The sequence below is a fragment of the Protopterus annectens genome, chromosome 2.part1, assembly GCF_019279795.1.
Source record: "Protopterus annectens isolate FY-2018-M chromosome 2.part1, PAN1.0, whole genome shotgun sequence".
Lineage (NCBI taxonomy): Eukaryota > Metazoa > Chordata > Ceratodontiformes > Protopteridae > Protopterus > Protopterus annectens.
Window position 1 is genome coordinate 1,450,244,445 of NC_056729.1, and position 24,673 is coordinate 1,450,269,117.

The 24,673-nt window shown below is 44.6% G+C and overlaps 1 protein-coding gene across 1 annotated transcript in view; it reads right to left on the reverse strand.

The window, feature by feature from the left end:
* Positions 1 to 24,673, reverse strand: part of N4BP2 (NEDD4 binding protein 2) — a 1,502,684-nt gene that overhangs the window by 468,324 nt on the left and 1,009,687 nt on the right. The window contains exon 10 of the mRNA XM_044062929.1: positions 8,273 to 8,511. Coding sequence (XP_043918864.1) covers positions 8,273 to 8,511 — 239 coding nt within the window. The remainder of the gene's footprint in view (positions 1 to 8,272; positions 8,512 to 24,673) is intronic.

The window sequence follows — 24,673 nt, forward strand, 5'->3', positions numbered from 1 at the left end:
AGCATGTTCTGTAAAGCTTTATATAATAAACACTAGATTAGACATTTCTAAACATTCTGTATCGTTGTGATAAAATTTCTGAGAGATATCTAAAAAACTCAGTACAGTGAGTATGCTCAGCTACACCCTTGACAGTATCTTTATTTACTGAAAATGAACATATTTTCCCATCCAATGTCACAGTATTATTTCTATTTCATTATTGATAATACCGGCTAAACCCCACTCCTGGAGTACCTTTACTAAGACGTCTACTTCCTCAGACCTTAAAAATGAGTCACCACTGACTGAAGATGCACGTTGTATTATTAAAAAAAAAAAGCCATTGCACTGAAATCCTGCAACTCCACGTATATATTGTACGCTATGAAACTAGGACATGAAAGAGCTGGGGTGCTGCTTAAGTTGCCTAAGCCACAAGTGAGCTTGCAGTTTCATTACCTGTCAGTTTGACACTACAGTGACTTCCACAAAAAAGTTATAATGTGTTTATTGTAAAAAAATAACAATATCTTGTATTAATTTACATCTTTCTGCTTTCATCTCACTAAGCAATGCATAGTGAAATGAAAGCAGAAAGAAGTAATTAAATATCTCGCACTATAACACGTGAAGACAGCTAGAGTTACTTTGCTCACAAAGATCTGTGGCCAGCTTCACTGGCTCCCATCCTCCTGAGACTCGTTACTTGATTGGCTCATATACCGCATTTGCGAATGGCTATAAATGTGGTGTATGAGCAAATCAACATCTGGACAGCACAGCCAACACTGTGTAATGTGGATGGGCAGCAGAGAGATATGCACTGGTTTATATACCGCAAGGCCGATTGGCAGTAATTGCAGTACACAAACCAATCAGAATGCGTGTAGCGGAGCCACAGCTGTTGAATGCAGAACAGTGGCGCCACTCGTCATTAAACGCGGAGTGTTCCGAATAATCCGGAGCACTTGGATGCACAGCCTCTAAAATGGGGGTCATGTTGTGGGAGAGCTTAATGTACTTGTCCATCTCGCAGGCAATGCCTTTTATATCCTTTGTAACAAATACATAACTTTTACTAAAAACACCTAAGATCATAATCTGAACTATGTGATCAACAAACAAGAAATGTATTTCTGTCTTTCTTTCTTAATGATTAGGCACACCTATCCAATAGGCATATGAAATCTGAGTGCAAAAGCACTGGGTGCATAAACACCTGAGCACAAGGTGTGGTGGCTGGGTGAAAGACGAGTCCAATCCTAAGATCCGCAGAGCAGGGAGCTTGATAGTAGATCAAAAATGCCTGTAAAAAATCATCTTCTTCCAGGAGTTCCAAAATTGCATTAAATCCATTTGCCTCCCATTTAAACACCTGCAGTACAGAGAAGACAAATACGAATGGCTTTGCACCCCATATTATGCTTTGCCTTACCCTAACGGGCAGCCCCATCCCACCAAACAATGCAATATTGCTAGATAATACCACATTACAACCAAGCGAAAACAACACATTCTTGTACTGTAAGTGTCCAAAAGAAAAATCTGACTACTATACTCTCTCCCATGTCATCTCACAGTAGGATGCTGTCCGGTTCGATTCTCAGCTAAAGCGTCTTCTGCGTGAAGACATGCGTGAATGGGCGTACCTTCGTTGAAGGTTGTGCATCAGGCCTGGCAAGCCGGTACATAAAAATCAACTGCCAATCATTAGCGGACCGGAGTTACGCTGTGGCAACCCCTAACCGGAAAAAGCCGAAAGACACAAACAATACTCTCTCCCTCAAAGAATAACTGGAGCCTAAAATAAGAAGACTACTACACACACTCTCACAGAAAAAGAAGTTATGTACTCACCATAACGTTCCATCTGAGTAGGTAACTTCATTTGTCAGCAACTTGTGGGTATCGGATCCGAGCCGGCAGCTTTCCAAGCTAGAGATCCGAGCTCCAAGCTCCTCACCTTACCCATAATACCCTGCTACCTCCTTCCAATCCTCAGACCACATTTGCCCACCTATATAAACTCACAACGACAAAACAACAACCTGAAGAATCCTAACCTAAGGATTAACAAATGACCTGAAAAACCATCCTAGGGTTCAGGTAATCAAAGAACCAGGTTAGGGGGAAGGAGGGAGGGTAGGTTCCTGACAAATTAAGTTACCTACTCAGATGGAGCGTTATGGTGAGTACATAACTTCTTTATCTGAAGTAGTTAACTTCATTTGATCATCAACCTGTGGGACAGAGTCCCCAGCTACCAAAAAACTTGGGAGGTCCTCAAGGAAGGATATTCCGGAGCACTGCAGAGCCAAAAGCCGCCCTTCCTCTAGACACTAAATCCAATTTATAGTGAGAGATTATGGCATGAGAGGATGCCCAAGTAGCCGCAGAGCAAATGTCATCCAAGGGAATTTTCCACCAGAATGCAGCACATGTTGCCATAGAGCAGGTAGAAGAACCCCTATAGGCTCTGGCAGGCCAGATAGTTTGTATGTGAGCAGAATTCAATTAGAAATCCATCTGGCCAGAGTCACCTTCGACACTGGATTACCCAAGAAGGGTTTTGCAAAGGAAACAAAGAGCTGATCATACTTGCGGAAGGCAGCTTTTCTGTGTAAATAAAAACGTAACTGTCTACGAACATCTAACAAATGAAGTTTTTCCCCTTTGTTTTGACAGTTAGGGAAAAAACTGGGAGATTAATGGACTGATTGATGTTCACCTCAGAGGCCACTACCTGGTTAGTCCTGAGAGAGACCCTGTCCTTATGGAAAACAAGATACGGGGCTTTAATACAGAGGGCCTGAAGCTCCGACACCCTCCTAGCTGAGGTAATAGCTACCAAAAAGGCAGTTTTCCAGAACAAGAATTTCAAATAAACAGAAACTGCAGGTTTCAAAAGGTGGTCCAGTCAGAGCCTGAAGGACCAAAGTTAGATCCCATGGAGGGACGGAGTTCCTACTAGGTCGTCACAAGAGAAACGTACCTTTCAAAAAAGTCTTACAAATCTTGGTGGAAGCGAGGGGATTGAGATTGTCTCCAGTGTGAAAATGGGAGATGGCAGCCATTTGAACCTTTACAGTAGAAGAACTGGCCCCTTGCTGAAAAATATGAGATAGGAAATCGAGCACTGTTGGGATGGGAGCAATGAAAGGGTCCAGATTCCTATGAGATGCCCAAATGAAAAAACGCTTCTATTTACTATTGTAAACCTTACTGGTAGAAGGCTTATGCACCACTACCAGGATAGATCTAACTGCAGATAAGATACCAGGAGTCCTAGCAACTAATGGTACTGGATTACCCAAGCTGAGAGCTTGAGATCGACCAGATTCGGGGGTTTCAATCCCGAAGGATGAGATATCAGATCTGGGATGGGATCCAAGATCCAGAGAGGAGCTATAAGATGAAACCGTAGGCACGGGAACCAGGCTTGACGAGGCCAGAATGGGGATATGAGCATAATCTTGTTCCCCAACCGACGAGCTTTCTGTAAGAATTTTGTCATCAACAGAAGAGGAGGATAAGCATAAAGAAGACCGGGTGGCCAAGCATGAACTAGAGCATCTCTGGGGCTTTCCCCTGAGGGGGGGGGGGGTTAGAGCGAAAAACCTCGCTGCACTTCGCTTTGGAAGGCGACTCGAAGAGATCGCAGCAAGGCTGACCCCACTTGCGGAAGATGTTTCACTACTAAGGGATTCAGAGACCACTCGTAAGGCGAGAGGATAGTTCGACTCAGTTTGTCAGCTAGGATGTTGGACCGACCCGGAATGTGCACTGCTAACAGAAAACAGTTGGTGGATATCGCCCAATCCCAAACTCTCATGGCCTGTTGGCAAAGAGGGTAAGACATGGTCCTCCCCCGTTTGTTGATGTACCAGACCATTGACATGTTGTCACTGATATGCAGAACAGTCTCTGTCTGAGTCCACATACCTTGGACAGTCCTATCCGCATAATGCCCGCCCCCCCCCCCCCAGAGCGAGAAGCATCCGTGGTCACTGTGGCTTGGGGTTGCAGCATAACAAATGGTCGCCCTTCCCGAAGCTCTCAAGATTGGAGCCACCACATGAGGGAATTTCTGCAAACTCTGCTGAGAGGAATTGGTAAGTCCAATGGGTGGTGAAGGATGGACCACTGAACCTGCAAAGTCCACTAGAGAACCCTCATGTGCAAACGAGCTAAGGGCACGAGATTGATTGCTGCTGCCATGGACCCTAAAGCTCTCAAGGACTAACTCCACTGATGGGGCAGGTGACTGAAGAAGGGCTAAAACATGTAAGGTCAAACTGCGAAATCTGTCTGATGTCAAGAAGGCCTTGGTCTGAAGCGTGTCTATTCTGGCCCCTATGAACTCCAAGACTTAAACTGGTTGAAGGGATGACTTCTTGACGTTTATGGTGATCCCCAATTGGGACGCTAGAAGTAGGAAGCAATCCCTGGCTAAGCAAAGTAGATGTCTGGTGGGGGCGGTAAGGAGCCAGTCGTCTAGGTGAGGAAAAAACTGTATTCCCTGAAGTCTCAGGTGGGCCTCTGCAACTGCCATGACCTTGGTGAACACCCTGAGGACTGTGGTGAGGCCGAAGGGTAGGACCCTGAACTGGTAATGACTGGCACCTAGCCGAAAGTGGAGGAACCTCCTGGATCACCTGTCCATGAGAATGCGATACTACGCATCCTTGAGGTCTATGGAGCACATTCAGTCCTTCACCTGCAGCAGGGGCAGAATGGATTGAAGCATGACCATCCAGAATTTCTCCTTGGCAATGAAGAGGGTCATTGTTGAAAGGTCGAGGATCGGCCTTAAGTTCCCCGTCTTCTTTGGCACCAAAAAGTACCTGGAGTAATTGCCTAATCTGGTTTGGCCTGGGGGGACATGCTAGATGGCTCTTTTTTCTAGCAGCTTTTTTACCTCTAAAGTTGAAGCCTCCCTCTGACTGGGTGGTACATCGGGGAGGCGCCACGACTGAGGAGGCAGGTTTATGAAAGGGACTGAGTAACCTCTGGATATTATTCGAAGCACCCAGCAATCTGTTGAGATGGACTCCCATTGGGCCAAGTGCTTCGAAAAATGGCCCCCGACTGCCTCCAGAGAGGAGCAGTCGGGCAACCCCTTAGGGTTGCTGTGTGGGTTGGTCAGAAAAAGGTTCCCGTGACCCAAAATTTTTCGGCCCCCTCTGTGTCTGGGCCGGTGTCCACCTTGTCCCCCTCTGCTTCTGAAGGACGAAGGGTCCGGAGCGTTAACGGGACTGCTGAGACTTCCGGAACCACATCTTCTTTTGTCCTCTTTGGTTCCTGGAAAAGGACCTTTGAGGAGCCAAGAAGCGGACTCTGACGGCAGACAGCTTCTTCCCGTCTTTCTTCTCTGAACCAATGTGTCGCGGACCGTCTTCCCGAACAGGGTAGAACCATCAAAGGGTGCGTTTGCGAAGGATGCCTTGAAAGGTTCCGCAAAGTCACAAAGCCGGAGACAGGCGTGATGCCTTAAGGCGATGCCGGACCCGCTGGATCTAGCAGCCCCCTCCGTGGCATGGGAAAGTAGCCGCATAGACGTGTTTGAAACAGATTTCAGAGTGGCCATGCGAGCCGAGAAAGTCCGTTTGTCCTCGGCCGACATGGACTCAAGAGGAGAGACAGCATATTCTTTCACCAGATCCCGCTTGAAGTCTAATTACATTGGCCAAATAATTCAGCTCCCTTATGGAAAAGGTAGCTGAAGCAAACATCCGCTTCCCAATACGATCCATCGTCCGAGACTGCTTATCAAGGGGATGGATCGAGGAACTATCCTGGCTAAGTTCCTTCTTGGTGGCTGCCGCCACCACCATGAAACCCTTACTCCAAGCCGTCTTATCCAGTGGGGGACTAAGAATCCTATCTGGCCTCCTGGGGATTGGCTCTACAGTGTCCGGTTCCTTCCATGCCCTGGTAGTGGTGAGGTCAACCAGGGGGTCGGCCAGAGGGGACACCCAAGAGGTAGGCGGGCCTGCGTCAAACGCCTCCAGGAACAGCAACTCGTCCGAGGAAGGTTTTTTGGCTGACCCCCCAACCCCCTTTAGGCGAAGCATTTACATAATGTCTCCAAAGGAGACATCTTCGGGGGGTGACCTGGGGGAACCCTTCCCCTTCCTCCAAATCGGTGTCCTCCGTGAGGGACTCAGGGGAATCCAAGTGCCTCCTCTTACAGTTACGCTTGTAAAGGGCCTCCTCGGTGGGACTGTCCGAGGAGGGCTCACCAACAGGGTCGTGTTCCACCAGTGGAATGGGCTGGGGCGTCAACGCAGGCTGTCCCTGGGACTGGACGATGGAAGACAAGCCCAGCTGCAAGGGAGTGGGGGTGGAATCCGAAGACAGAGCAGGGGGTCTCGAACCTCTCGAGAGGACCCTCTCCACCACATCGAAAGCCGAGGGTGAACCAGTCTCTCTGGGTTCCGTGGTTAACACCCTCAGATCCGGCGCGGGGATCGGCATCGGAGCCGAAGGACTCGGACCTGAGAGGGAAATGTGCTCCGACCGAAACAGAGCCGAAGACACAGTGGATCTGACTCATGGCTCTTGGCCTCGAGAGCTCAAATCAGAAAAAGGATCCGACACACTCGAGGGCTTGGACGGCGTTGAGGTAGCAATAACCATCAGCACCGACTCCCTGACTCCGAGATTCCACGGATCCAAAGGCTTCAAAACCCAATATTGGATCGGAGAAGGAGCTATCGGGGCAAAAAGTGGGACTGAACTCCCCCCCGGAGGTGGGGGGGAGGCAGCAGCACTCCCATCTGCAGTTGGGTTTGGAGAAAATGACATCATCCGGTCCAGATCAGCGTCGGAGACACTACGGGTCGACCTAGAGGAGGGCTTCCGCAGCTGGCTGGGAGGGCCACCGCGAGGACCTTGAAGATGGTCAGGGCCTCCTCCTCCTCTGGCTCCAGTGAAAAGTGTGGAGAATGGAGCCGAAGGGAGGAAGGCCCGGAGACCTTCTGGGGTGAGGAGAGCAGCTTGGCAGGTGGGGCTGAGGGGGCTGAGTCGGCCCGCTGCTTGTGGCTTCTGTGCCTCTCTTTCTCCCTTTCTCTCTCTCTCCCCTCTCTCTTTTCTTTTTTTAGAGTCCCTCTCTCCCTGGGAAGAAGTGGGAGGTTGAGTCCCGGCCAGGGGAGAGGGGACAGCAGGCTGAGCAGCTGCGGCTGTAACCACCGATGGAGAGGAGGAGGAAGCCGACTCCGTGGGTAGGAGACCCGCCAGAATCAGCTTATTCCTCCTATCCCTCAGGTCTTGGGGGTTAAAGGCTGTGCAAATTTGGCAGCCCGATGTCAAATGCGGTACCCCCAGGCAGAGGACGCACTGAGTGTGGTCATCCGCTGGGGAAAGCTTATGGCCACACTCAGTGTACTTACAAAAGATGGCCTTTGGGGCCTCGGCCATGATTTCTAAACAAAAAACACACACACGCCCACACAAACACCTAAGGGAAAAAGGGGGGGGAGGCCTACAAGGCTTTAAACTATGAGGGAACGGTAAATCTCAGGGGTTTAAACTGAGAAATGAAACTATCCACACACACCAAAAAATTAAGAAGATTTTGACAAAAAAAACACAACTCGCCTAAACGCTAGGAGCTCAAAAAATTTGTGCTTGACAAAGCCACGGCAAACGAGATCTGAGGATTGGAAGGAGGTAGCAGGGTATTATGGGTAAGGGGAGGAGCTTGGAGCTCGGATCTCTAGCTTGGAAAGCTGCCGGCTCGGATCCAGGTCGGATCCGATACCCACAGGTTGATGATCAAATGAAGTTAACTACTTCAGATCCACTATTTTGCATAGTTTGGTATAAAACACATTTTAATATATGACTAGAACTCTTCACACTTATGCAACCAACATATTGTACATTTTTTTATTTTTTATATTTTTCCCCCAACAGATTTGTTTGTTTTTCAATTGAATTGTACAGGTTATAGGTCACATTAAAAGTGGGAAAAGTTTTGAAATTATTTATTGTGGCCTCATTTTTTATATCACAAAAAACTGGCATTTTAACAGGGGTGTGTACACTTATTATATCTACTGTATATATATATATATATATATATATATATATATATATACAGAGAGAGAGAGAGAGAAAAGGCAGATATATATATATATATATATATATATAAATGTATACAAGCATATGCACATAAATATGCACAAAACAATGTATGGTACTGATAAGTGAAGTGAGAGAGTCCTTTATGCAATTGCTCAATCATACTATTACCAAAGTACCAAATGGCCATGAAAAATCTACACACCATATCTTGATACTCCTGTAAGGCAGCTTCTTCAGACATTATCTTTCTTAATGATACTGTTTTGGCACGTGTATTCCAATGGTCCATGAATGGAAAACTTTCTGCAGTATCCCACTGGTTAAGAGCCTTGTTATTTTCAAACACTGCAGGCCAGGAAGCATCTATAAATTCAAATTTTGTTCTCAGCAGTTCATAATCTGATTGTTCCTCCTGTTGTAACCATTCAGAGAGTTCCGAGTCTGCAAAATTGCAACAGCAGTTTCATTAATACAGAAAGAGTGGCCTAGTAATCTATTTCAAAGACAAATGTCCATTGAAAGCATTAACATCTGCATATCAGCAAAGAAACAAAACTAAGTTTAGCAATATACACAAGCTCTATAACATTTCCAATGACAAATACTTGACTTCCTCTTACAAATAACCTTTTTCCCAAGGTGAAGAAAAAAAATGACAAATACAAAAGAAAAAATAAGAAGCAGGTATTCCAAAACTACTTTAAAAGTATTTCTCATTTATAAAAGTGGACTGAGACACAAAAGTTCTTTTCAGCTTTTAAAATAATGAAAAAATCACTATGGTAAAACAGGCAAACTGGGCAATTCACTGAATTTTGACAGTTTTGGGTGCAATGTAATGGAAACTGACTAAAAGGTTTACATTTTTCTATTAGGTACTTGCGTATTATCGCAACCAGATTTTTGCGTTAACAGCGGTTGTTTCCCAATCAGTAAAGATATTGGTAAATGTGCTTGAATTAGAATACAGTGTGTTTTCTTTAACAGAACAGGTTTGTTTTCCCGAAGGAGGGCTATCAACACAAAGTACACAACATACTGTTGTTGCTTCTTCGTGCTCTTTACTGGCAGCATGTCACTTCTTGCAAGGCTGCCCACTGAACGTTCTTAATCAGCTAATGGTGTGAAATAGCCATGCATACAGTTGCAAATCACAGTTGGGAGTGTGGAAGTTAGTGTAAGCCTTACTGGGTACAAGTGACTTTGTCCGAAATTTCGGGAGGTAAACAAGCTTGAAAATCTGATTCCTGCTTTTTGACATACTGTCCTCATCCCCATGTCATACTTTACATCCTCCTTTTAAAATACTCTCCCTTGTGTGAGCTTCCCTTCTGGGTGCATAATGGCTTTCAGGAAGTAATGGCAAATGACAACAACCGACTGGATCCCAGCTCTGCGAAAAGTAACTCCTTCACCGTGTCACAACCTTTTATTTTGGCGTCTCCTATTGTGTATGTCTGCCTGTGTCTGTCAGTAGCCCCTGTTATCTGTTCTTCATATATCTTTGCAGCCACTGTGAAGTGCCCAACCAAGAAACTGCGGTAAAACATGACCGGCATAGAATCTGGTTGCGAGAATTCGTATCGGCAACACCTTCGCTAAAACATTAATTTTTCAATTTTTGAAGTTATAACCCTGCTTAAACTTCAGTATAAAAGAAAACAGTGTCTGTCTGGTTTTCTTTGTATTTTTGGTACCATGTAGACACTGAAAAGCAAACGGTATTACCGCAAAAATCTGGTTGCGATAATACGCAAGTACCTTCTATTACACAAAGAAGGAGGAGGGTAACAATTTGTGTTAAAACATAATTCTGTCTTGCTGACACTGTGCTCTGCTTTACAGAAAAGCAAAGTTGACTTCATACCAGGGTGTGAAAGGACTATTTCTCCCATTGCTTTCTTTGCAGTAGCAGAAAGTGACAGGTGAACAGACAAGTTTAAGAAAAATTCTGATGCAACTTTTTGAAGAGAACATGGGCTGGTCCTGGAGTACTTTCAATCTTCTTTATTAAAAAAAGAAAGAAAACACAGCAAGTTCCATCCACATAAGGGGCATGAAGTTCCAAGATTCTAGAGGCAACCAAAAAAAGTACTTTCCAAAGATGAATTTTGAAGCTACTGAAATGACAGATTAAAATGACTGGAGAAGATTGTTAATCAAAGTTCTGTCCATATTGGAAAGTAGTTCTTAAAATCAGTCTGCAGTTCTGTTCAGTTTTAAAGGAAATGCCTAACCAACAGGTAGGTAGTGGGCCACAATCTTGAATTCTGTAACAACATGATGCACAGCTGACATATGCATTATGTCCATGGATAAACTGAAGTCTAAACCATACAAGTGTCTGAGGTTGTTGTTGTGTCTTTCGGCTTTTCCCGGTTAGGGGTCGCCACAGCGGAACTCCGGTCCGCTAATGATTGGTAGTTGATTTTTTACGTGCCGAGTTACCAGCCCTGAAGCACAACCTTCAACGAAGGTACGCCCATTCACGTATGTCTCCACGCAGAAGACGCTCTAGCTGAGAATCGAACCGGACAGCGACTTTACTGTGAGGCGACAACGCTACCGCAGCACCACCACCGCGAAAATATACAAGTGTCTGAGGTAAGTCAGAATTATATGCAGATTGACTAATGGGGAGATAATGGATACAATTCCATCCAAAAGGATAAACTCTTCCACTTGACAAATTAAACTGCATGGGTGCACATCTGACATAAGCACTGGGAGGTCCAGCTAGGTCAGAGTATCTACAGCAACAGGGAATGCAACTGCATGCTCTTACTGGTGGTTAATCTGCAAAAGCTTGGCTGTTAGCATCAGAAAGGGTCCCAAAAGCAGGTGTCCTGTCAAAGGATTGAAAGTCAGGAGTGTTGCGCAGAACTCCAACTTGCACGTGTTAAGTTGGAATGTGTCTGTAAAGACCTGAATTGGTCTGACTGCATGAAAGGAAGACTTAACAGAAGGATGTGAGAATTATGCACCACTCTAGAGCTCAGTGATAAGAGTGTGACATAGGAAGATCTATGGCTGGAGCCTTCCTGTGTCCTGACAGAGTGCTCTTCAAACTATCTGGAGATATACAGAGCTAAGTATATTTTTCTGGCACTTCAGAGTTGTGTACTGTTAATTGTTGCTTGACTAATTTTATATTATTGCTCTGACTTCAGAGTTTTGCACTATTTTTGCTTCACTGTATAGTTTTTCAGATCTCTGCTGAAGGTGTTGTTTTTCCCCTACCTACAATCCCTATTCCTATCTTGTTGTTTAAATATGGAGGCTTTTGCAGTTGCCCGCCCCCACTGTAGATTTGATCTGGGGCACTCCCCCAGTCCCATCTCTTTACCTCATTCTACCTAATAGACTCATTCTGCACTTGTTTTCAGTCATTTTTAATTTAATTGCATTTTTTTAAACTGTTTGGTCTAACACTGCTACATACTCAAGTGTGCTAGCTTGCACTGCATTTGAATTGTTTTACTGCTGTTTTAGCTACCTTTCTGTATAAAAAAAAAATCTAAGCCTGTTTCCTACCTTTCCTGTAAATAGTGTAGTCCAGAATCAGATTTGCTGTATCCAGGACTGTATGTAAGCTTCTGAGCCTCCCAAGCGTTCTGTGTTGGAGGGAAGCCTTCTAGCTTAAAAGTGGAAGTGGTAAGCACTAGGTAACCTATCTACTACATAAGGAGTGGTTCTGGCCCAGAAATTGTAGTTATTGGCTGTTTGGGCAGTTATCCATCTCTCTCAACTTTCTGATTTAAAAGCCTGCATTTGCACTTGTCCCCCCCCTTTCCTGTAACTAGTTTAGTCCAGATACAGATTCTTAGTTTTAGCACTTGAATTTGCTTATTCGTGATCAGCACTTGTTCAGAATTTGTTGCAAGCACTAAATAAGCTACTAATTACTACAGCACTCAACCTTCCTCATTACCTAGAGGAAAACAGTTTTGGTACTTACTTTCCTCACTTGCTTAGAGAAAAACAGCTCTTGTACTCACTTTCCTCACTTATCTACAGAAAAATAGTCTTTTATTCAGGCATGTCAAAGGGTCAGCTCACAGTGTTCTCTCCTGTCTATGTGATGAATCTGGGCATCTTGGGGCAATGTAGAAATTGCCTCATATACACAGACAACCCTCTCCTCCTACCTCTCAACACTACAACCTGTGAGAGATGCACTTATCTAGCCAAACTGGAGGTAAAGCTCTCTCCAACCAAGACTGAACTTGACAGTCAAGAGGAGAAGGTAAACACTTGCACCACAGCACAATCATCACATAGTTTCACTAAATCTACACCACCAAAATCCACACATAGAAACACAAAAACATTCGCAGAGGCTCTCAATAATAATCTGCTCAAGCAACAGAGACCTCCAAAGCAGAAATGCAAGCAACTGCCACCCCGCAACACAACCCAAATGACACATAGCCCGCAGACTCAGTGTGCCACTCAACCACAGCCAATAAGGCAAAACAACGTACCCAAAACACTAGTCATAGGTGACTCTATAGTCAGGCACACTGATGTTCCACTCACCAAGCTAAACAAGGAGAAGGTTACTGTCAGCTGCCTGTCGGGTGCCAGGATCTGCCACATAACCCACACACACAGGTCACTCCACAACAAGTACAAATATGACTCTGTCATTGTCCATGTTGGGGTGAATGACCTGAGACGTACCTCCCTGGACTACATGAAAAGAGACATGGAAGAGCTCTCCGATCTTGTAGCCCAGGCAGGTATGACCCTAGCCCTGAGAAGCATTCTGCCATCACCCAGAATGATACCGCAGTACAAGGACAAAATGACTGACTTCAACAATTGGCTAAGCTTTTGGTGTCATTCTAAATGGATCCAGTATCTATCTGCCTGGGATGACATCGCTGACAGAACACGATGGTTTGCCAGAGATGGCCTGCACCTGTCATCTCTGGGATTCCGGACACTGGCTAAGGTTCTGCCGCCCCTACAGCGCCTTTTCAGGCAAGGTTCAAATGACAAATTCACCACCGTAACTGGAACAGGCAAGCAAAAACTGAGGGTGATGCTACTCAATGCTAGAAGTCTAAATCTCAAAATGCACTCACTCGAGGCACTATTCCCTCCAGTAGAGCTCTTCTGAGTGTGTACCTTTAACCCCTAGTGGGCGTGGCTTCAGCATTTAAAAATTTAAGTTATCACCTTACATTTTTAACAAATACCCATTGACAGAGGTCATATATCAATACAACTGTGTTTGCTATCATGTATGCTTCAAGATAAAATTTTCCAATACCTTGTATGTAACATGGTTTTGGAATTATTAATGCAAATATGAACAGGCAATATTTGACGCCTAGAGGAGCAGTAGGGTGTAACTGCAGAAACGCCTGGAGACGTCACTCGGCTGTAATGAGTTGGAGAACATCGATATCTGTACATGACTGAGACCTGGTTCAAGGCTCCAGAGAGCACCCCTGAACTACCAGGCTAAAACTCATACCACACTTTTCGGTCATGTAACCTGGACAGGAACGCCAAAGGCGGTGGTATGTAAGCATTCATTAAGGATATCCACACCTCCAGGCTAGTTGCTCAGCATAATGCATCCAAGGTTATCCAAGTACAACTTAACTCTGGGCAAAACTGTAATTCAAATTGTAGCTTGCTACACATCCCCCACCATGCCCCAGGATTCCAACTCCTCTTTTCTTGATGTACTGGAAAATATTAGGGTTCAACCAAACATCCTAATAATGGGCGATTTCAACTACCCCACCATTAACTGGGAAAATTACTCATGTATCAACTCCTTCGCTCAACGCTTTCTGGAATACATGAACTCCAATGCCCTGGACCAACTTAACTACACCCCCACCAGGGGTAACAATATCCTACATCAACTCATTACCAACATGAGTGACCGGTGTTCCACACCTGAAGTTAATGCCTCATTGGTCCGATCCGACCATAAGCTAATCACCCTAGATATCTACATCCTACCCCCAACCCCCATTAAGGAAACCAGGGTAAAAAATTTCTCCAAAGCCAACTTCATGCTTCTTAAGACAGAAGTGGTGAACTTCATGACACCCATGCAGATGGACAATACAGTTATGACTACTGAATCCTACACAATTGCACTTTATAAGCACTTACACAAGTGCATGGATCGTGCTATCCCAAACAGAACCAAGACACTATCCTCCAAAAAAGGAAGCCAATCTGGTGGTCCCCTGCCATAAACAAACTGCACAACAGAAGGAAAAAACTGTTGCAAAAGAGATTAAAATCCCATGAGTGGAGGAGCTCCCTGATCAGCCTCAGCAAGAAGCTGCGATCCCTGATAAAATCCTCCAAAGCTAGTTTCGAAAACAAAATCTCCACTGATTCTAAAGACAACCACAAAGTATTCTATAGCTATGTCAAGAAGCTCAGTGGCAACACTCAGATCTGCTCTGAGTTACAGCACAATGGCACTAAATATACAGATCCAACTGATGTTGCCAACATCCTGGCAGACAGGTTCAGTGCTAACTTTACCCCCCTTCTCAACCCTTAAAGGACTCATCTCTATACCAGAAGAATGCAAAGTTCCTGTAATCACGGCTGCACAGGGAAAAACCACACTCTCCAAAGCCAAGAACACAGCATCCATGGGACCAGACAACATCCCAGGCTGCAATTGGCACCCCACCTAAGTACCATGTTCAATCATAGCCTCACCTCAGGCTTTGTGCCCGCTGAATGGCGCAGAGCAACGGTTATCACACTGCACAGTGGGGGAGCCACCATGAACCCCGGAAACTACCGCCCCATTAGCCTGATGAGCCTGGTCTGCAGGGCCATGGAACGTATCATGATGGAACTTATAAATAAAGACATTGGTAATCTCCAAACTCTGGACCCCACCGAGTTTGGGTTTGTAAAAGGCAGATCACACCTCCTAAACCTGATAGACTTCTTTGAAGCAGTCACCCAAAGCCACAGACAAGAGTAAGGTAGTTCACACAACCTATCCAGATCTTGCCAAGGCTTTTGGCACCATCCCCCACTTTGGAATTATAGATAAACTCACTAAACTAGGTATAAATCCCTATATCACAAGATGGGTTGCCAATTGGCTCACTGACAGAACCCACACTATGAAAGTAGCAGACACTAAATCCGACTTCAGACCAGTGACAAGTGGAGTGCCACAGGGTTCAGTCCTGGGTCCTCTCCTGTTTGGTATCTACTTCTTTGAAGTACAGGCTAACACAGAAGGGCTTTGGCTAATGAAATTCACAGATGACGGAAATCTAGGAGCCATAATCGAAACTCCTAACGATGTGGACATCCTACAAAAGGGCCTCACTGAGACAGATGCCTGGTGTCAAAGCCATAGCCTCAAGCTCAATGCCAAAAAGTGCATTGTCATCCCCTTTGGTAAAAACTCTGTACCGATGAACTACAACATAGGCGGTAGTATACCTAACATCGAAACTGTGATGAGACCTTGGGACACAGGTGGACAGTAGTCTCTCCTTTGATAATCACATCGCCACAGTAGTCAGGACATCCTTCTACATGGCACACCTCATCACAAAAGGTTTCTCATCCAGAAAAAAGAGGTCATTGTTCCTCTCTACTCATTAGACCCATTATAGAGTACAACGCCCCTTTTGGTATGTACCTCACAAAACATCTACAATAACTGGATAGGCCACAGAAATACCTCACAAAGAGGATTACTGGCCTCAAAACAGATGCCCTATGCAGACCGTCTCAAAAAACTCCAGCTTTACTCCGTCGCATTTCACCTACTCAGAGGTGATCTCCGCCTAACATACAAAGCTATGCCAAACCCAAAGCTATTGGACATGCTCCACTTAAAGAAAGCCCAATCCCTCTGAGCTACATGCTTTAGGGACCTAAACCTTGTCACCACCATAAACAGAACATGCTGGAGGGATAGATTTCTGTCCAAGAGACTTCCCATACTCTGGAATAAACTACCTATCTATATCAAACAAAACTCCTCATTAGCACTCTTCAAAAAAATCTTGATGATTGGATGGGAAATAGGAAATTAACCCCGGGGATCACTTCTGTGGCTCTGCTCGACAGTGGCAGAGGAAAATAATTTTCTTGGGTGGCAAAAGCCAGGGTACCTTTCCAGCTGGGCTTCTGTAGGCCCAAGGGCCAATAGCCTAGTACCTACCTATGAAACTATGAACATCCTATAGTCCAAGATAACACTGCATCTCAAATTATGTCACTTGCCCCCTGAATATCATGACAGTCTTCAAGCTGCCCAGAAGGAATAAGGAAATTATGAAAGTGGACAATGTGCTGCATCTTACAGAAGCTGCAAGTCCATATCGTCTCCACTGGCATAAAGTGCTCAACTTCCAGTGAAGTCAATCCTCTTAAACAGGTTCTAAATGGCTTTTCCCCAATCATGATCATCTCTAGGGACTTTTGCCATGGAAACTTCTACTCCAAAAATATTACTAAGATGCACTTATATAGCCAAATTGGAAGCAAAACTCTCTTCACCCAAGACTGGACTAGACAGTCAAGAGGAGAAGGTAAACACTTGCACCACACCACACTCATCACATAGTCCCTCAAAACCTACACCACCAAAACACACACAAAGCAACACAAAACACACAGCTACATTCGCGGAGGCTCTCAATAAACATCTGCTCAAGCAACAGAGACCTCCAAAACAGACACACATGCAACCTCCACCCCCCCAAAACAACCCAAATGACATAGCCCACAAACTCAGTGTGCCACTCAACCACAGCCCATAAGGCAAAACAATGTACCCAACATAGGTGCCTCTATAGTCAGGCACACTGATGTTCCACTCATCAGGCTAAACAAGGAGAAAGTTACCGTCAGCTGCCTGTCGGGTGCCAGGATCCGCCACATAGCACACGCACTCAGGTCACTCCACATCAAGTACAAATATGACTCTGTCATTGTCCATGCTGGTGTGAATGACCTGAGATGTACCTCCCTGGAATACATGAAAAGAGACATGTAATCTTGTAGCCCAGGCAGGTATGACCCTAGCCCTGAGTAGAATCCTGCCATCACCCAAAATGATACCACAGTACAATGACAAAATGACGGACTTCAACAATTGGCTAAGCTTCTGCTGTCATTCTAAGGGGATCCAATATTTGTCTGCCTGGGATGACATGATTGACAGACCATGATGCTTTGCCAGAGATTGCCTGCACCTGTCGCCCTCGGGTTTCCGTATACTGGCTAAGGCTCTTGCCACCCCAATACTGCCTTTTTTAGGCAAGGTCAAATGAAAAATTCACCACTGTAACAGTTACAAGCTAATGCTACTCAATGCTAGAAGTCTAAATCTCAAAATGCATTCACCCAAGGCACTCCTTAAAATGGAGAACATCGACATCTGTGCAGTGACAGAGACCTAGTTCAAGGCTCCAGAGAGCACCCCTGCATTACCAGGCTATAATTCATACCACACCTTTCGGCCACCTAATCTGGACTGAAACACAGAAGCTGGAGGAGTGTCCATATTCATTAAGGATCTGAGATTATTCAAGTGCAATTAACTCAGGGCAAGACCGCAATCCAAACTGTAACTTGCTACAGATCCCCCACCATGCCCCAGGATTCCCACTCCTCATTTCCTGATACACTGGAAAATATTAGAGTACAACCCAACACCCTAATAATGGGCGATTTCAACTACCCCACCATTAACTGGGAAAGCTAGTCACGTACCAACTCTTTTGCTCAATATTTTCTGGAATTCATAAATTCCAACGCCTCGGATCAACTTATCCACACCCCCACCAGGGGCAGCAATATCCTAGACCTGGTCATCATTACCAACATGGGTGACCGGTGTTCCACAGCAGAGGTCAATTCCTCATTGGTCAGATCCGACCACAAGCTAATCAGCCTAGACATCCACATCCCACCCCCACCCCCCATTAGGGCAACCACCGTAAAAATTTCTCCAAAGCCAACTTCACGCTTCTTAAGACAGAAGTGGCAAACTTCACGACACCCATGCAGACGGACAATAGAGGTACAACTACTGAATCCTACACAAGTACACTTTATAAGCATTTACACAAGTGCATGAATCGTGCTATCCCTAACAGAACCAAGATGCTATCCTCCAAAAAAAGGAAACCCATCTGGTGGTCTCCTGCCATAAACAAACTCTACAACAGAAGGAAGAACCTGTTGCAAAAAAGAGTAAAATCCCATGACTGGAAGAACTCCCTAGTCAGCCTCAGTAAGAAGCTGAGATCCCTCATAAAATCCTCCAAAGCTAGTTATGAAAACAAAATTGCCACTGATTCTAAAGACAACCGCAAAGCATTCTATAGCTATGTCAAGACTCTTAATGGCAACACTCAGATCTTCTCTGAGTTACAGCACAATGGCACTAAATATACAGAACCAACTGATATTGCCAACATCCTGGCAGATAGGTTCAGTGCTAACTTTACCCTCCCTCACTCCCTAAAGGGCCCATCTCTACACTGGAAGAATGCAAAGTCCCTGTAATCACGGCTGCCCAGGTAAAAACCACACTCTCCAAAGCCAAGAACACAGCATCCATAGGACCTGACAACATCTCAGGCTGTGTTCTACATGAACTACAGAATGAACTGGCACCCCACCTAAGCACCATGTTCAATCATAGCCTCACCTCAGGCTTTGTGCCCACTGAATGATGCACAGTGACAGTTATCCCACTCCACAAAGGGGGAGCCACCACAGACCCTGGGAACTACCGCCACATTAGCCTAACGAGCCTGGTCTGCAAGGCCATGGAACTTGTAAACAAAGACAATAGTAATCTCCAAACTCTGGACCCCACCAGTTAGGGTTTGTAAAAGGCAGATCATGTCTCCTAAACCGGACTGACTTCTTTGAAGCAGTCACCAAAGCCGTAGACGAGGGTAAGGTGGCTCACACAGCCTACCTAGATCTCGCCAAGACTTTTGACACCATCCCCCACTCTGGAATTATAGATAAACTCACTAAACTAGGTATAAATCCCTATGTCACAAGATGGGTTGCCAACTGGCTGTCTGAGAGAACCCACACTGTGAAAGCAGCAGACTCCAAATCTGACTTCAGACCAGTGTCAAGTGGAGTACCACAAGGTTCAGTCCTGGGTCCTCTCCTGTTTGGCATCTACTTTTTTGAAGTACAGGCTAACACAGAAGGTTTTTGGCTAACTAAGTTCACAGATAACTGCAAACTAGGAGCCATAATTGAAACTCCTAACTATGTGGACATCCTACAAAAGGGCCTCACTGAGACAGATGCCTGGTTTCAAAGCCATAGCCTCAAGCTCAATGCCAAAAAGTGCATGGTCATCCCCTTTGGTAAAAAATCTGTACCCATGAGCTACCACATAGGCGGTAGTACACTTAACACCGAAAGTGTTATAAGAGACCTTGGGACACAGGTGGACAGTAGTCTCTCCTTTGATAATCACATCGCCACAGTAGTCAGGAAATGTTTCTATGTGGCAAACCTCATCACAAAAGGTTTCTCATCCAGGAAAAAAGAAGTAATTGTTCCCCTCTGCTCATCACTAATTAGACCTATTATAGAGTACCAACGCCCCTTTTGGTATGTACCTCACAAGACATCTACAACTGGAAAGGCCGCAGAAATACCACACAAAGAGGATTACCGGCCTCAAACAGATGCCCTATGCAGACCATCTCAAAAAACTCCAGCTTTACTCCATCACATATCGCCTACTCAGAGGTGATCTCTGCCTAACATACAAAGCTATGTCAAACCCAGAGCTGTTGGACATGCTCCACTTCCCAATCCCTCTGAGCTACATGCTTCTAGGGACCTAAACCTTGTCACCACAATAAACAGAACATGCTGGAGGGATAGATTCCTGTCCCAGAGACTTCCCATACTCTGGAACAAACTACCTATCTATATCAAACAAAGTTCCTCATTAGCACTCCAAGAAAAATCTTGATGTTTGGATGGGAAATAGGAAATTCACCTGGGGGATCACCTCTGTGGCTCTGCTCGACAGGGGCACAGGAAAATAGTTTTCTTGGGCGGCGAAAGCCAGGGTACTTTTTGGCTAGGCTTGTATAGGCCCGATAGCCTAGTACCTACCTATGAACCTAAGTCTCTGAATGAGACCACCAGAAGCCACCAGCTCTCCAGGTGATGGAAAATATTAGTTATGTACTTACCATAACTCGGCATCCGTGTTTTCCATTTTCATTCTTCCTCACTGCTGGGTCTTCGTATCCAACCTCAGATCCGATTCAGCTGTATTCACAAGATTTTAGGATCAGAGTCTTGAGCTCTTCCTGTTCCCATAATGCATCACATCTTCCATAGCTCCTAAGATCAAGTCTGCTGCCCTAATAGGTAACATTGCCCAAGCCATGAATTTATGGGTTCCAAATTCCTCTAGGCAACTTCTTGAAGATACCAAGGCTAGGTATGGATGTATATATAGGTAGGGATGGATGTGAGGAAGAATGAAAATGGACAACACAGATGCCAAGTTATGGTAGGTACATAACTTCTATATCTGATGTTGTCCGTTTCATTCTTCCTCACTGTTGGGTCAGAGTCCCAAGCTACATAATGCCTGGTTGGCCCCTACGGAAGGATATGCCGAAGCACTGCTAAGCTGAATAATGCCCTGCTTCTGGAAACTATGTTCAATTTACAATGCAAAACAAATGTATGAGTCTTAGACCAAGTAACTGCAGCACATATTTCATCAATTGATGTCCTGTCAGAAAAAGCTGAAGAAGTGGCCATGGATTTAGTCGAGAGGGCTTTAGGTGGATGAAGCAAATTAACACCTATTTGGGAATAAATGATAGAAATGCAATCCATTATCCATTTAGTCATGGTGATCCTGGATACTGCTTGGCCAAACAATTAGTAGAAAAGGATACAAAGAGATAAACAGATTTTCTGTACTTGTTTGTCCTGTGCAGATAGAAACACAACTGTCTATGAACACCAAGAAGATGCAACATATATTTCCCTTTATTTGAATAATTTCAAAAGAAACCTGGCAAATTAATGGACTTGTTAATGCTCGATTCTGTGGCTACTTCAGGAATAAAAGATGGATTGTTCTAAGGGAAACACTGTCTTTATGAAAAATGAACACAAATTCAGGCCTGGTCACAGCACTACTACCGAACTTCTCTCCTTCCTTGAAACTGTGAACAAAGCCCACAACTCCGGCTGTATTGTATCCACCCTCCTCTTCTAGACATTTCTAAGGCTTTCGATACCATCTCTCACACCCTTCTCCTACCCAAATTCTCTAATCTAAATCTATCACCCCCTTCTATCAACTAGTTTACCAGTTTCCTTTCCAATAGGCAACAAGCAGTCAAATGGAAGAAAGCCATTTCCCCATTCCTCATCACCCCCACTGGTGTACCCCAGGGTTCCATATTAGGTCCCCTATTGTTCAATATTTTCATAAACTACTTCCACCATGCTATCCCTAATGCAAAAACTGTCCAATATGCAGACAACTCAACAATTATAGTGGCACAGGAAAATAATTTTCTTGGGTGACAAATGCCAGGTTACCTTTTTGGCTGGGCTTGTATAGGCCCCAGGCCGATAGCCTAGTACCTACCTATGAACCTATGAATTATCTGTTCTGCTAACCCCACTCCCACCCTCTTAAATTAACCCAAGATGCCTTCTTCTCCACTGAACAATGGATGTTAGATAACCACCTAGCATGCAATGCATCAAAAACTAAACATATGATATTTACCCCTTCCAAAACTACAATTATCAACAAAAATTCATTCTCCATCACCGGTCAGAATAACACTTCTCTTGAAATCGTATCTAATGCAAAACTGTTAGGAGTTCTCATTGACAATAAGCTTAAATTTGATACCCATATACAAACAAATATTAAAAAAACACACCAGAAACTTGGTATGTTCTACCGCCACATTCGCTACCTCACTCCATCTACTAGATTCCTTCTCTCTACCATTTATCTCATCCCTTCTCTCCTTTATGGTGCCCCACTCCTAACCAACCTACAATCGTCTATTAAAACAAAACTCTCTTCCTGCTACAACAAAATTGCCAAATTCACCACTGGACACAGATCCTCCCACTCATCATTGTATTGTCCTCCACAAACTAACTTGGCTAGAGCTGCCCAACTACCTTATCTACACTCAACTAATTCATGCTCAAAAACTCATCTTCAGTCCCTCTCTCTGCCCCTTCCTTGCCTCAACCTTTACAATGCACCTATCTAGCAGACTCCTAAGAACCAAAACTCAGAATCTGATTGAACTTCACAAACCTGCCCATCCAGCAGGCAAACTTTTACTCTCTTTTTCCTTAGCACATCTATGGAACTCCCTCCCACCTCATATTCGCCTCACCAGTGGCCCCTCCACCTATAAAACTCTGCTCCACTCACACCTAACATCTCTCTGGTAATGCTCATGTTCCCATCTTGCATAATGGCCCCAGCAGCTACCTTACTCCCTACCCCTTCTCCCTCTCTCCTTTTATCCTAACTCAAATATCTACCTCCCCATTTTCCTCTCTGTACCTACTTCCCCTAACTCATCTCTCCCTTATCTCATTTAACCTACATACCCCCCCCCCCCCCACTGATCATATTTCCCCTGTGGAAACATACATATTGTAAATAGCTCTTTAGTTTAATTGACTTGTAAATACCTACTTATTATTGTTATAGACTTAACATCTATGTTAGCAATGACAGGGACTATATACTTGTAAACTTTTACTAATTGTTATATTATTTCTGTTTTTATCTTCTAAATTGTATTATCATATACTTTTGTTCTCATATACTCTTCTTGTACTTTAACAACCTGTTATTTTATATATTGTATCCATGGAGCTTTTCTCCCCAGGACTCCATTGAAAATGGGCACCTTCGGCCCAGTGGACCATCCTGGCAAACAAACTTCAAACAAATAAATAAAAATGAAGTAAGGAGGTTTGGCTGAGAAGGCCTGCAGTTCAGATACTCCCTTGGCTGATGTGCTGGCTACCAGGAATTTAGTCTTCCATGAAAGAAATTTCAAGTCATAGCTATTGGCTGGTTCAAAAGGTTTTTCAATGAGCCCTTGAAGGACAACTGTAAAATCCCAAGGGGCAGAACAGTTTTTTATTAGAGACCTTGGCAGAAAAATAACCCTCATAAAAGCCTCGGATAATTTTGATGAAGAAATACAGGAAGATCCCTTTCCCGAATGAAAATTAGAAATGGCAGCCAGCTGTAACTTAATAGTAAAGAAATTGATGCCGTGATGTAAAAGTAAACTCAGAAATAGTGAATCTTTTCCACTTACTGTTATAGACCTTTTTTTGTGGAAGCTTTGTGAGAAGCCAAGATTATGTCGCATACTGGGAAAGCTAGCCTGGACTTTCTTATAATCACTGGAAGTGGAAAAACCATGCGGTCAACTTGTGTGTTTAAAGAATGGGTTGTCAATGCTCTGATGGATAGGAGATGAGGTCCTGATTGGGATCCAGTACCCATGGGGGATACTTCAGGTTAAACCATAAAAAGGGGAACCATACCTGATGAGGCCAGAAGGGGGCAATGAGGGTCACTGAGCATTTCAGCCTTCTAGATTTCTGTAGAAATTTTGGTAACGGGAAGAAGGGGTAAGTATAAAGGAGGCCTGGGGGCCAGTTGTGGACTACAGTATCCCTCGGTGACTCCACTTTTTGGGGGATCAGAGCAAAGTACTTGCTGCATTTGTTGTTCAGGGGAGAAGCAAAATGACTGCAGCAAGGTTGGCCCCAAAGGCTGAAAATCTGCTTTGCTACTGCTTGACTGAGGGACCACTCGTGAGGACAGACTGGACCTGCTGATGCTGTCTACTAGTACGTTGGTTTCCCATGGGATGTGCATTGCAATAGGAAAATGGCTTGAAGAGATCACCCATTTCCAAACTCTCGTGGCCTCTCTGCCTAATGGGTAGGATCGGGTTCATCCTAGTTTATATACCAGACCACGGACGTGTTGTCTTGTATGAATTGCAATAGTTCCTAAAGGGAGAAGGTTATGAAAGGCTTGCAATGTTAGAAGGACTGCTCTCTGGTCTAGGACATTGATATTCAGCTTGGTTTCAAGGTGGGCCACGTGCCTTGGACCATATTTCCCTGATAATGTCCCCCACCCCATTAAGGAAACATCCATGGTCACTGTGGCTACTGGAGTGTGGGGAGAGAAAAATAATGACCTGCCCAGTGATACGCTGTTTGATTGCATTCACCACTACAGACAGCTTTTGCAGACAGGAGTAAGTCTGACAGGAGCAGATAGGGGCTGGTAAAGAATGTACCACTGAACAGCCGGGATCCATTGTAGGACTCTCATAAAGTATCTTGTTAAGGGTACTACAATGATGGCCGCTGACAAAGACCCCAGTGCTCTAAGAAACAACTGTGCTGGAGGAGATGGGAAATCCAGTAAGTCCTAGACTTGCTGTCTCAGACAAATTATGCGATGCAGAGGTAAGGACATTACTTGGGTTGAAATGTTCAACTGCGTTCCTATAAATTCTACATTCTGCACAGA